The sequence below is a fragment of the Protopterus annectens genome, chromosome 7.part0 (assembly GCF_019279795.1).
Source record: "Protopterus annectens isolate FY-2018-M chromosome 7.part0, PAN1.0, whole genome shotgun sequence".
In the NCBI taxonomy this organism is placed as follows: Eukaryota; Metazoa; Chordata; order Ceratodontiformes; family Protopteridae; genus Protopterus; species Protopterus annectens.
In genome coordinates this window covers 1555883930-1555898885 of record NC_056739.1, presented here as the reverse complement: position 1 = coordinate 1555898885, position 14956 = coordinate 1555883930, and the positions used below count along the sequence as shown (strand labels likewise).

Here is a 14956-nt window from a genome sequence, read left to right as displayed (position 1 = left end):
CTGTGCAGTAACATAAACCTGGTTCAAGGCTCCCGAGAGCACCTCAGCACTACCAGGTTATACCTCATACCATGCTTTTCAGCCCCAAAACTTGGACCGAACCACAAAAGGAGGGGGAGTATCAATATTCGTCAAAGATACCCACACCTCCAGGTTGGTGGCACAGCATGAAGCATCAGGGACTATTCATGTGCAACTAACAGTGGATAGAACTGCCTTCCAGTTTATAGCCTGCTACAGACCACCCTCCCATACCCAGGAACCCCACTCGTCCTTCCTGAGAACACTGGAAAATATGAAGGTCTTTCCAAACACCATTATATATTGGGCAACTTCAACTACCCAAACATAGACTGGGAGCATTACTCTAGCTCCAACACCCTAGCCCAAAGGTTCCTAGAATTTATAAACTCAAATGCTATGGAACAACTTGTTACCACTCCCACAAGAGGGGAAAACATACTGGACCTGATCATCACCAACATGGGGACTCTATGCTCCAGACCAGATGTATATCCCTCACTGGTAAGATCAGACCATAAACTAATCTCACTGGATATTCACATCTCGACCCTACCCCCTGCCCAGAAAACCACAGTGAAAAACTTCTCTAAAGCAAATTTCACACTCCTCAAAACCGAGGTGGAGTCCTTCAAAGCCCCCGGGCCTGTGGAAAATACGGCCCAGACAGCAGAATCCTTTATAAACGCATTCTATGAACACCTTCAGGAATGCATGGATCATGCAATCCCAAATAAAACCAAGACCCAATCCTCCAAAGGCAGACGTCCTGTCTGGTGGACCCTAGCTATAAACAAACTATACAATAGAAGGAGGAAGCTACCACATGATAGAGCAAAATCCAAAAAAGTGAAGGCATCTCTGATCAGTATTGGCAAAAAACTACAGGCACTCATAAAATTGTCTAAGGCCAGCTTTGAGAGAAAAATTGCACAGGACACTAAGGATAATCACAAGGCTTTCTTTAGTTATGTTAGGAACCTGGGTGGGAATTCCCAGATATGCTCAGAATTAGTCCAGAATGACAAAAAAATACACCAAACCCACAGACATTGCCAACATCCTAGCTGACAGGTTCAGCGCAATCCCCCCCCCCCACCAAAAGGGCAAATATCTATCCCAGCAGAGTGCTGCCCCCCTGACTACAGATGCTCAGGTAAGAGCCACCCTCTCCAAAGCAAAAAACACAGCATCAATGGGACCAGACAGTGTCCCGGGCTGCGTCCTACATGAACTCCAAGAAGAGCTAAACCCAAACATAAAACTACTGTTCAATCTCAGCCTTACTACAGGATATGTACCCAAAGAGTGGCGTACAGCAACAGTGGTCCCTCTCCACAAAGGTGGTGCCTCAACGGATCCTGGAAACTATCGCCCCATAAGCCTGACTAGCTTGGTCTGCAAAGCTATGGAAAGGATCATCATGGACCTCATAAATAAAGATATTGGGGACCTACAGACACTGGATCCTACCCAGTTCGGCTTTGTTAAGGGCAGATCCTGCCTTTTAAACCTGGTCGATTTCTTTGAAACAGTCACCAAGGCCATTGACGAGGAGAAGGTGGTCCACACAGCCTACCTGGACCTCGCAAAAGCCTTCGATACAATACCACACTCGGGCATTATAGATAAGCTCACCAGCTTAAATATAAACCCCTATGTCACTAGATGGGTTGCAAACTGGCTCAAGGACAGAACCCACATGGTTAGAATTGCTGGAGCCATGTCAGACTCCAAACCAGTTACAAATGGCGTCCCACAAGGCTCAGTCCTGGGACCTCTCTTGTTCGGTATATATTTCTCGGAGGTACAGTCCAACACGGAAGGACTGTGGCTGACCAAGTTCGCAGATGACTGCAAACTGGGTGCCATAATTGACTCTCCAGCCAACACAAGCATCCTCCAGAAGGGCCTCATAGAAATAGATAACTGGTGCCAGAGCCATGGCCTCAAGCTAAACGCCAAAAAGTGTATAGTCATCCTCTTTGGCAAAAACAAAGTGCCCACAAATTACCACATAGGTGGTAATCCATTAAGTACAGAAGAAGTAATTAGGGACCTGGGGACCCAAGTTGATAGCAATCTCTCATTTGACAGCCACGTGGCCAAAGTGGTTAGAAAAACATTGTATATAGCCCACCTAATCATGAAGGGATTCACATCTAGATCAGGGGAGGATATCGTGCCTCTTTACTCATCCCTCATCAGGCCCATAATTGAGTACAATGCCCCTTTTGGGATGTACCTTACCAGACACCTGCATCAACTGGAAAGACCCCAGAAGTACCTCACCAAGAGGATCAAAGGGCTCAAACAGATGCCATATGCTGCCCGGTTAAAGAAACTCCAGCTCTACTCAGTGGCATACCGCCTGCTCAGAGGCGATCTGTGCCTGACGTATAAAGCCATGTCCAACCCGGAATTAATGGACATGCTGCACCTCAGAAAATCCAAATCCCATCGAGCTACGCGCTCGAGAGACTTGAACCTCAGCACTGAAATAAATAGGACATGCTGGAGGGACAGAGTCATAACCCAGAGGCTCCCTTCACTCTGGAATAAAATCCCAGTCCAGGTTATGCAGAATCCCTCATTGACTGTCTTCAAGAGGAATCTTGATGAGTGGATGGGAGATCGTAGGTTTACCCCGGGTATCACTTTTGTGTCACTGTTAGACAGAGGCACAGTATACTAACCTCGAAAAAGGGCATAGCAAACTTAATTTAAATTGGGTGGTGAAAGCAAACACAATCTGGCTAGGCTTATAAATGCCCTAGGGCAGATAGCCTAGTATGAACCTATGAACCTAAATAGTGATGGGCCACTCACCAGGCTGTGCAAGGGAAGGTCATGGTCAGGTTCCTGTCCGATACCAGGTTTCACCACATCATGTAGTCTCTCAGCTCCATGTACCACAAATACATGTATGACACAATCATAGTATACATGGGTGTAAAACACTTGAGATGTACTTCACTGGACTGTATGAAGAGAGACACAATAGCTCTCTCAGAATGTGTCTGAGACAGGTATGAACCTAGCCTTGAACATGGTTTTTGCCACAATACAAACACAATTGGCTTGGCTTCTGATGTCAGTATATGGCAGACTAGGAGGTGATAGGAGACAGTCCTAACTGCTTTGCTGAAGGTGGTCTGCACCTTCTCTGCAAGGCTTTCATATAATGGCTTAATCTTTGTCCATTCCCATAGTGCTTATTTTAATTTAACAATCCTCAAAAACTTTCAACATAACAAGACAGAATCATGGTACTAAAGGTATTGCTGTTTAGTGCCAGGAGCCTTAACAAAAAATCTACTCCCTACAAGCAATTTGTATGCTAGAAAACATCAGTATATGCATTCTTATGGAGACATGGTTTGAGAGCACCCCATCAATGTAAGGTTTTATCACCAACCACACATTCAGGCCCACTGCAGTACATGGAGGCACCAAAGGTGGCAGTGTCTCCATATTTGTACAAAACATACTTCACATCCAGACTAGTTAAACAAGATAACAATCTGGAACTCCTCCATGTCCAACATACCATTAACAAGATGTCTTATCACTTTGTGGTTAAATACGGGATGCTCCCTGTATCCTCCTTAGCCCATAACTCTTAAATAGTATGGATTCCCTATGCATTAATCTAAACACATTTTTCCTAGGGGACTTCAACTATCCCTTCATTAACTGGGAGGTGTATACATTCTCTAGCATGTTTATACAGAGATATCTCAATTTTATCAATACAAACGCTCTGGACCAGTTAGTCCATACCCGAGTTAGGACTGATAAAATCCTGAACTTGGTCCTCGCTAATATAGGACAGTTGTGCTTATTATCAGTTGTAACTCCTACCTTGGTCAACCTGGACCACATATCAGTCACATTTACCTTAAGACTGAAGCTGGAAACATCCTCTAAGCTTAATATTTTTGTTTTACTTATCCTTTTTTGACTGGGTTAATCCCAGTAGGCTAGTAGCCTCTTTACAGGGCAGACCCAAGGTGGTGTTTATACTACTGGGGAAATTTAACCAAGGCATCTGAGCACTTCCCTTATACTTTGGAGCTGCTAGTTGACACCTGAGGTCTCCCACAGCAGCAAAGAAGAGCAGTAAGTGAAGCAGCAGCATGGAGGTGGAGAAGAAAGCTATAGAGAATTTGAAGGTGAAAAGTAAGAATTTGAAGAAAAGTTTATACGGTGTAGAAATTCAGAATGTAAATAAAGATTCCTATGTGGTAGATGTTGTAAATGAGCAGTGTTTGGCAGTCTCATTGGAGAAAGGAACGAGTCTGTGGAAGTGGTACAGATAACAGAACTGGCATCAGGAAGGCTTGCAGATGATTTGTTAAAAATAAGCAGAATGATGTAGGTGATAGCTCTGCTGTTTCATGGGGTAAAATGTCTGATGACCTTTAGAAGTACTGATGATGTGGAAAAGGACCCGGGTGAAATGGCAGCATGGAGTGCAGCAGTGAAGCCTTATGGAGCAGTGAAAGAAAGTAAAAGAGGAAAGCAGCAACGATCTGAGAAGGGGTCTGGCATCAGATAATGGAGTAACTAAAACATGTAAAAGTGACAGCAGGCAAGAAATCAGAGCAGTGACAAGCTGTAAGTAAAAACTGTTTTTAAAAAGAAGAGAAGGCCATCTATGAGAATAAGAACAAAAATGGCATTTTAACAGACAGATGTTATGTATGGGACAATTTGGTAACTGCTCTGGGTCTTAAAGCTATGAAATGTGGTATTTTATACATATTGGGCCAGAGACTTTTTGTGACGTAACATTTGAAACTGATGGGCTTATCATAACATTTCTGGGACTGTGCATTTGTCTATGGAATAGTTTTTTTTTATTTTTCTTGTAACTTAAATGCTAAAAATATTGGAAGAATATGATATTAAAAATGCATGCAGGGTCTGTGTGAAACTATTGATGATGTTGTGAAAGTTAGAGAAGAAAGAAACTTCTGGAATGGAGGGTGGAGGTTGGAAATTGTTCTGAAATGTGAAAACAACATGATGAAACACTTGCCAAGTGTTAATTTTTGTGGCTAGTCATAGATGGAGTTTAAGATATGCTAGGCAGCCTAAATCATTGTTCCTTTGTGGGGATGTTTCTCATTTAGTTAATGATTGTAACAAGGTACATTCTAACCAGTGTGGAGAGAAAGGGCATGCTGCAAGAAAGTATGTGCCTGAATGTAACCAGTGTGAGGAGAAAGGACATACTGAAAGACGGTGTGTGCCTGAATGCAGGTTGTGTTAAAAAATATCACTTTTGGATCATCAGCAGCAAACAGTAAAAAAGAAAAAAGAAAGGGAAGAAAACAGACACAAGGAAGGACAACAAGATGCTGGTGGAGAGGGAGAAAACATAGGCGAGGAAGGACAACAACAGGCTGGGAGAGAGGGTGTACTAAGTGAAAGAAGCAGCTGTAGTAGAAGAAAATGAGCGAGAGTGTATGCAGGAGGAGAGATCAGGAGAAGGGATTGATACTAATAATTGTGTTGAAATTCAAGCCACTGAAAAATGTGATTCTGAGGATCAAGGATTATTTGTACATAAACCCAGGAAAAATATTAATTTGGGGAAAGAGTAAAAAATAGAAAATTTAAAAATATTTCCTCTAAAAAAAAGAAGGAAAAACAATAATTGTAGAGTGCTTTCAGTAAATGTGAAAATATTACTACCTGCAAGAAAGCTAGGGATACTGAACTGGTGTGCTAAATGTGATGTGGATGCTAAGAGGATGCAAGGTTCCTGACAACTGAAGAAATACTGAAAAGAGAAGCAAGTGTGGGTTGGAAATATAATATGGAACTTGGGAAGTGAACATTGTACTGGAGTGGCTGTATTGTGTAACAAAACAGTGAAAATACTAGATGCAACGTTGGCAATGATGTGGAGGTTAACTGTTGTGGATGTGAAGTGGAAAGAGCATGTTTATAAAATTATAGCATTATATGCATATATAACTAGCAATGACAGAGAGAATCTGTTTCATCAAATATTAGATTATGTGGTGGTTGACATGAAAATTATAATTGCAGGTGGCTTTAATTGTGATTTAAGGGGAACATGTAACAAGAAAGGGAAATATGTTAAAATATCTATAGCAAGTGATAAAATAATGGTAAAGATAATGGACGTCTAAATTGGAGGGGGCCCGCTTGTATCTAAACTTTTATTATTGAAAGGCTTGCGGTTAGCAGATGGTAATACCATTGTGACCGATTTTTCAGACCATTTAGCAATATGGATGGAGGCAATGAAAGAAAGGGAGTATATTAAGATAGGAAATGGAAGGGAGTATATTAAGATAGGAAATGGAATAAAAAGAATAAATGAGAAATAAATGGGATGAAATTGGAGAGTGGGAAGTACTGGAGTTATGGAAGGATTGTATAACCATGAAGGACTTCTATAAAACCTTGTCTGAATAGTGGACTGAAATTAAAAAAAAGTATAGAAAGTGATTTTTTCAATGGCAGGATGATGCAAGAAAGGAAGAAAAAGTGAAATATGGTAAAATGTATAGAAACCTATTCAAGAATTTACAGAGTAATATGAGAAGTATTATGATAAGGAAGAAGAAATAGATAAAAATGAAGAAACAATTAAGGAGTTATTTAGGAAGAGCTATTCTTTACAAGGGAGGGAAGGTATCTACATATTTGATTAAATGGTAAAGGAGGATATTAATATAATGAGGGAAATTAAAAATGTAAAAGGAGAGGTAAAATAACACAAGCAAATTATGAGTACAGCATGTGAAAAAAATATATATGGGTAAAAAGAAGGAAAATAAGAGAGTGGACAGTAAAAAAAAATCCAGAAGGAGTTAAGGAAGAATTTGAAAAAGAAATTTAGTGAATTGGATGTAGTGCTTAGGACAGTAAATGTCAGGCCCAGATATATAGAGTATGGAATGTATACAAAATTAATGGATAAGACAATGTTTTGTATATGTATAAATGAATGATTGAAAGAAGGATTTGTTCATGAAAGGTTATGTATGGGATATTAAAATGTATGTGGAAGAAAGATGAGAAAAATAAAATAAAATTGGAGATCCATCACATTAACACAAATTATAAAATTGTTATGAGAGTAATACAGAGGGGAATGGAAGAAAGAATGAAAGATATTATGGAAGAAAGTATGTATGGTATAAAAGAGAAGAGATGTTGAGAATTGTTATTGGCTGTGAGAAACTGTGGATGATGTAAATAAATGAGAGGATGTGAAACTTGTGGTAGGTGATATTAGAAAGACATTTACTACAGTAGGACATGATTCTTTGTAGGCTGTTAGGGAGAAGTATGGCTTATGTAATAGAATTTGGAGTATGTGAGCATATCAAAATAACAGCACGAGTGTGTTAATGGTGGCTGAGTAAGGAAATAATCATGAAGTGTGGTATCAGACAAGAATGTCCCATGAGTGGAACATTGCTTACACTGGTAATAAATGCAGTAGTGAGTGAAATAGCTTATAAAATTAAAAATGCTAGATATGTGGTAATTCATTAGTTTTAACATGCAGAGAAGGTATAGTGGCAGTTGCCAAGAAGAAAATATGGACGATGGAAGCTTTGATTTATCTGAATGAATGTTTAAAGGAAATGGGAATGTCCTTGGATAATGATAAAAGTAAGGGTCTGGGTGATGTGGTGAAAATGGGGGTGTATTTTTCAATAAATGAAGTGTTTTTGCTAGGAATAAAATTTGGGGAAAATGACATAGTTGTGATGCAATGGGAGGATTTGATAAAAGAAATGCAATAAATATGCATTTTCTGGAGAACATATAAATTAGCATTCAGGAAAAAGGTTTACCTGGTTTGGTGAATTCTGTATTAATGAGGAAAATAGCATATATATCAATGTTTTTACATAATCCCAGAAAATATGAAAAGGTAATTATGCAATTGGTGTTTTCTTTTATATGGGTTTAAGATTAAACTCAGTGAAAAGAGGTGTGCTGTATATGTGTGAAAATGAAGGGAGCTTGAGGTTACTAAATCTAGTTGTTTATTCTACTGCTTTAAACTTGTATAGAGTATTAAAGTGGGTAAAGGAAGAGAATGAGAAATTAATAGTGAGAATATTTAAATACAAGTACAAAAAGTTCTGGGAGATGATGATAAGCAAAAAAAGAATATAAAATTGAAGAAATTAAAACATCGTCAAGAAAAAATACAGATATGGAAAATAAAAAAATGCTATAGAAAAAGATAGAAGGATGTGGTATAATAATGTGACTGAATAATATTATTATATAAATCCAAGGGAAAATTTATCAGACAAAATGATTAAAGTTGTTAAAGTAAGGAAAATGATGTGCCAAGAAAGCAGTGTGTCAGGATTTCCTATGGAGACTGGTAATGAACAAGTTACCAGTAAAGTACCATATAAAAAGAAACTTGAAAGAGTATGTATATTTTGTGGGGATGAAGAAACAACAGAGCATATTTTTTGAAATGTAAAAGAGTGGTGAAATTCTGGAAAAAGTTTTTGAGAGGCAAAGGTTTTTGAAAATGTTAATGACATGAACACTATAGATATACATATGACTATATATAGATAGATACAAGATCAAGAAGAAAGAATATGTGAGGAGGTTAGATAAGAATTTATTTTATGTAATACAGGTTATTTGGAATGAAAGACTGAAATTTTGTTCAATGGGAAATTAATTTTGTCAGAGATATTGCAAGAAAATAGATTATGGTTGTAGAAAAATGAATGAGGTTCAGTTATGGAAGAATAACAATGAAGATGTTATAAGAAAAATAATAAATAGTAAAAGAAAAATAGAAATGTTTATATATGTGTCTGTAAATATATACATTTTGTAAATATGTCATTGTTTTTTATGTCATGTTAAATAAAGGAACCCTACTCGTTGAGGTAGATGCTGTGGGATCTTTTATAGCCACCTAAGCTACCACCAATTCAAGCAGATGGTACCTTGGTTTAGTGTCTCATCAAAAAGGATTGCAGCAACCCCATTAAGCTTCACTGCAGTGTCAGCAGTCATTCTGGCTGGTGTTGGAATAGAATCCACAGCCTTCTGCATCAAAAGTGAAAAAAAGTCATGGTCAAAATCAGAAAGAGAACGTCTCATACAGCTGTGAGCTCTAACTAAACAAGAAACTAAAGGGTCTACTAAGGTCCAACAAGACCAACTATGAGGTCAGGATTGCCTCCCAGGCTAAGGATAATCACAAAACCTTCTTCAGCTATGTCAAGAATCATAAAGGTAATACTCAGCAGCGTGCAGAACTGGTGGTAAATGGCACAAGCTTGACCATGGTGACATAGCAAATCTACTAGCTGGTAAATTTAGATGCAATTTCACCCCCCATTACCCCCTGTGAAATCTCTTGTAGCACATCTCCCTCCCCCCAACTATCATCAGGAAGCAGGTCCTGTATGTGCTTGCTAAGGCTAAAGACACTGCTTCACTGGGCCCTGACAATATCCCAGTTGCCCCCTAAATAGTCTAAAACATGATCTAGTAGGGCTGTTTGAGGCACTCTTCAACTACAGCCTCAAAACAGGTTACATGCCAGATGAATGGAGGGCTGCAACAGTCATCCCTCTTCATAAGGATGGATCATCTGGCCCCAGAAACTATAGACCCATCAGTCTTGACAAGTATAATATGCAGAGATATGGAATGAATTGTCATGTAAATGATCAAGAAGGACATTGCAACTTACAGACACTGAACCCATCCCAGTTTGGCTTTGTTAAGGGAAGGTCTTGCCTACTTAACCTAGTAGACTTCTTCAAGAGGGGTCACCAAGGCTGTGGATGAAGGGGAAAACAGTGCATACCACCTACCTCGACCTGGCAAAGGTATTCGATAGAGTACCCCACTCAGGTATTGTTGACAAACTCTCAGAACTAGGCATAAATCTCTACAGTGCATACAGTGCTCAAGGAAATATTCATCACCTCTCTTGCCGTGGCAAAAATACCCTCATGCTACAAGGAAACTAACATCATTCCACTTGTTAAGTATACCACTCCCTCCAGCCCTAATGACTTCAGACCAGTCATTCTGACATCCCCTGTTATGAAATGTTTTGAGCTGCTGATCAAAAAGCATTTTTTGTCAAACCTACCTCCTGATTTTGACCCTCTACAGTTTGCCTACAGTGCTAACCGATCCACGGCTGATGCCATATCAGTAGCACTACACATCTCCCTTAAGCATTTAGTGGGTAAAGACGACTGTGAGGATGCTGTTCATAGACTTTAGCTCTGCATTTAATACGGTGGTACCAATGCAGCTGATAGAAAAACTGGCACAGTTAGGAATCAGTAAACATCTCTGTAACTGGGAAAAAGCCAAAAGAAGAAGAAGTTACATCTATCCCCTTCTGAAGTAAATACAAAGGCAAATTGAAAAATAAACTCCTATGATGGAACCAAATATAAATGGGTTATATAATAATAAAAAAATAAATGTAACTCTCAAGATGCAAAAAAAAAAAAAAAAAGTTGTTGCTGAACTTAACAAGGACCCTCTGTACACTGATCAAATCTACTAAATTCAAGTATATGGCAAAAAGTACTTTCCAGGCAAGGGAAACTGCAAAGCCTTCTATAACTGTATTAGAAACCTTAGAAATAGTGACGTACAATTTGCAGAGATAATAATAAACAATATTAAATACTTGGACACAGAGGACATAGTCTAGTAGCTGTTAATTTTAGCTCTAACCCCACTCTTCATAAATTCCCAGATCTCATTCCCACTTTTATACCCCCCATCCAAGGCCAAAAAACATGATTTTGTGGGGCTGGATAACATACCAGACTGCTTACTGGCCAGCCTGAAACAGGACTCGTCAGATTCCATATAGAGGCTGTTCATTGTCAGCCTCCAAACAAGCTTTGTGCTGGATGAGTGGAGGATAACAGCTATCATTCCCCTGCACAAAGTTAGGGTGTCAGTGGACCTTGGAAATTATAATCCCTTAAGTCTGACCAGCCTCCTATGTACAGCTATAAAAGCGACCATTATGGAACTAATAAATAATGACATTGGTAACCTACAAACTCTCAACCCAGGCCAATTTGGATTTTAGGCAATCCTTATTACTTAACCTGGTTAACCTCTTTCAGAAGGTTACTGAAGAAGTGGATGATGGCATTAAACACTGCATATCCAGACCATGCAACGATGTTCAACACCATCCTACACTCAGATAGATATTGTAGATGACCTCTTCCAGCTAAATGTTAATCCCTATGTAACTTGATGCATCGCAAACTGTCTCACAAATAGAACCCAGGAAATTAGAGTGGGCTTACTATACCTCCTCCAGAAGACTTTTCACTGGCAGTGTACTCCAGGGTCCAGTCCTTGGGCTGCTCTTCTTTGGCATTTAATTCTCTGAGATCAGAGTTGCTATTAAGGGTTTATGGCTGATCAGGTTTGCAGATGACTGTAAGTTTGTAGCCATTATAAACTCCCCTGTGGACACCAGGATCCTGCAGGAGGGCCTTTCTTAAACTAATATGTGTTGTCAAAACCATGGACTTAACTGAATGCCAAGAAAAGTATATAGTAGTAAGCAAGACATCCCTTGTAACTATCTCATTGACAACACAGCCCTGAAACCTGATCTAGTAGTTGGGCAGTGGGAACATATATAGACAGTGAACTACTGTCCTTCAGTGACCACATAGCCACTATTGTAAAAAAAAGTGCTTTTTGTTATGAAGGGTGTGGTGTCCAGGTCCAGGGATATGATCATTCTGCTCTACTGCATACTCACCAGGCCAATCCCTGAGTATTATGCCCACTTCAGTGCATACCTATCCAAATATTTGATACAACTTGAATGCTCACAACACAGTCTTACTAAAAAAATCAAGGGCCTAAATAATAAAAAAAACTATGCAGGCCATCTCAAAGCCTTCTTTGTCCTTCTTATTGGTGTCATACAGACTGCTGAGAATGATCTCTGCCTCTTATACAGAGCCTCAACAGACCGTATCCTGTCAGACTTAATTTGCGTTTGCAAGTCCAGTGGGGGCATAAACTCCTGCTTAGGAGATCTAAATCTTGTTTGCAACAGAAGTAGAACATGTTGGAGGAGATAGATCTATACTGCAGAAAATACCACTTTTTAGGAATCATCTTCCTCTCCGCATAAAGTACTTCTCTTAAACCATTCAAGTGTAATTTGGATGAATGGATGGATAACCGTAAATTCACCCTGATTTAACTTCCTTGTCCCTTAATTATAGGGCCAACTTGTAAATGTTCTGCTTATCTTTTGAGTTATTTGTACTTAAAATATAAGAGCTAGAAATTTTATGGGAATATATGAGTAGGCTTCTGAAGATCCTCACAGATCAGTAATATATAGTGCTTTTGTAATGATTAATAGTTGTATATTCAATACCTATTAGTGGAAGTGCATTTTGCTTTTTTATGTGCATCATTAGTCTGTCTATGCTTATCTTGGGGACATACCTCAATTTCTTTGATTTTTGCCTCATGCTTTTGCTCTTTCCATCATTAAAATAGTTGATTTGTCCTGGTAACTAGTGAAGGATTAGTGTCATTCAGTAATGCCCAACATTAGAATTTCTTGTATCTTATTGTTTAGGAAATGTGTATGTTGATGCAAAACCAGTTATTATTTAAAAGTTGTCCCCAATTTTGGGCCTGTCCCTTTTGCATTATTTTGATACATTTAATTGCTTTATTAAAATACTCAACTTTCAGTGAAAACTACAAACACACCTAGCACTTCACCTTCCTCTGTATATACTTACCAACAAATATGCTTTGAGCTTACTGAGCATATCTCAGTGTTTTAAGAAATAAACACCTTATTTTGATTTTTTAGGGCACTACATCTGTTCTGTTTCAATGCGTAAGTTAACTGGACAGCAGCTTAAAGTTCTTACCACAAGTAAAGCGGCACCTATAGTCACGGCCACTGTACAGGGTGGCCATTTCACTGGAGAGCAGATTGCTGCTGAGCTACCATCTTATCCTGGATTTTATGCTGATCAGAGTGAAATTCTCTTAAGTAATTACTACACAAACAGTGATATGACTGTATTTGGAGCTCCTGAAATTCTAGATCATTTGGAGGTAAGAAACTTATTTTTGTAGCATTCTGTTATTAACTGCCTAAAGAGTTTTTATGCTTATCCATTAATTTTTGTTTTGTTTTGTGGGATTACAAAATGTAGTAAATCCTTTTCTCCATGTATTGTAAATGTCAGTACACATTATTAAGTAGTAGGATCAGGAAGCATATATACATTGCACGGAATACATTTGTTTGATTGAGCTAACATTGCTCGATCGGGTATAACACCAAGTGTTATCATCAAATTTTTTATTGCCGAACTGTCAGAATGTCGTACAAAATACCAAATGAGACATTTCCGACCGCTCTACCACCTAAACAAGTGCTACCATGGGTCAAAAAGGGGGGGGGTATTTTGTGATTCGCAACAATTGCGATTGCTTTTTTGAGGTTTTGCCACACTGCTTTTGACCATATTCTGATCGACCATCCATCGGCCGATCAAATGCGTGTATACCACATTGCACACTTGCTTTAGTACTTCTGCCCTCTCACAGCATATTTTATTATTTCAGTGTTCCGTCATGCTGGTTAATACCTGTTTTTGTTATCCTTGGCAGTTCTCTGTCTTTTGTTTAATTCATCCACTGTATTCATTCATTAGCTAATCACTCTATCATTTACAGGGCTGTAGCCATTTCTTTCCAGGCCAGCTGCAATGCCATTTGCATAATAGAGAATTAGTCCCAGAGCTGATGTCCTCAGTCTCCTACTTGACAACTGTGCAGCTGTAATCTTTTATGAGAAATTTACAGATATCTTGTAAATTGATAGATGAGCCACATCCATCATCTCATCTTTGTGTACTACTTTACAATGACCAAGAAACTGTTAGATGTGATTGACATGGTCTTTATAATGTGAATATATGATCTGAAGTAGTTAACTTCATTTGATCATCAACCGGTGGGTTCTGGATCCGATACGGATCCGAGCTGGCAGCTTACCAAGCTAAAGATCCGAGCTCCAAGTTCCTCCCCCTTACCCATACTACACTGCAACCTCCTTCCAATCCTCAGATCTCATTTGCCGCAGCTTCGCCAGCACGGGATTCTTGAGCTCCAGGCAGTTAGAGTTAGTTTGTTAGCAAATTTTTCGATCTGTGTGGTTTGTGTGTGTGTTTAAATAGTTAAACCCTTTCCTCACTTTATCCTCGGGTTTTACGTTTAAAAAAAAATAGTTGTAGAGAAGGAAAGATGTTAAGTTGTCAATTTCGCCTTCATTCTTGCTGGATGGGTTCGGAGCCGATCCTTGGCTCCGACTCGGCACTTGCTAAGCTCGAGAGTCACTTTTACCAGCTCGAGGCAGCCCCATATCCCATGATGCAAGGCAGTAAATACCCAGATCTCGTTTGCCGCTTCGCTGATGAGGTACTCCTTTTGCCAGCTCGTGGTAAGTAAATTGTTTTACAATTGTTAGACACCCCATTCCTAGTTTTTCTCTTAGATATTAGTATAATTGTCATTTTTAGGTAGTTGTAAGGTCGCTAGTCTAGTTTTACTGTTTCCCTACTTGTTTTTTATTTAGTCGGGCCTTCATTCCCTTCCCATCCCTTCCTGTCAGGGTGTGTGTGTGGATTTATATTTTCCCCTTTTAAGTTAAAATTTCTGAGTCTGGGACTGTGTGAGTTGGGTGTGTGTGTGTAATCACTATGTCCAAGGAACAGAGGGTCTCAGGCTTCAAGAAGTGTTACTCGTGCTGTCAGAAGATGTCTCTGACAGACGGTCACACTTCTTGTATCTACTGCCTGGGACCTCTCCACCTGCAGGACTCCTGTGCTATCTGTCACTC

General features: G+C 39.2%; 1 protein-coding gene across 3 annotated transcripts in view; it reads left to right on the top strand.

Moving 5' to 3' along the window:
• NUP210 (nucleoporin 210) overlaps positions 1-14956 on the top strand; it is a 2490054-nt gene that overhangs the window by 2172490 nt on the left and 302608 nt on the right. For all 3 annotated transcript variants that reach the window (XM_044078102.1, XM_044078101.1, XR_006365597.1), the window contains one exon: positions 12914-13164. In XM_044078102.1, coding sequence (XP_043934037.1) covers positions 12914-13164 — 251 coding nt within the window. The remainder of the gene's footprint in view (positions 1-12913; positions 13165-14956) is intronic.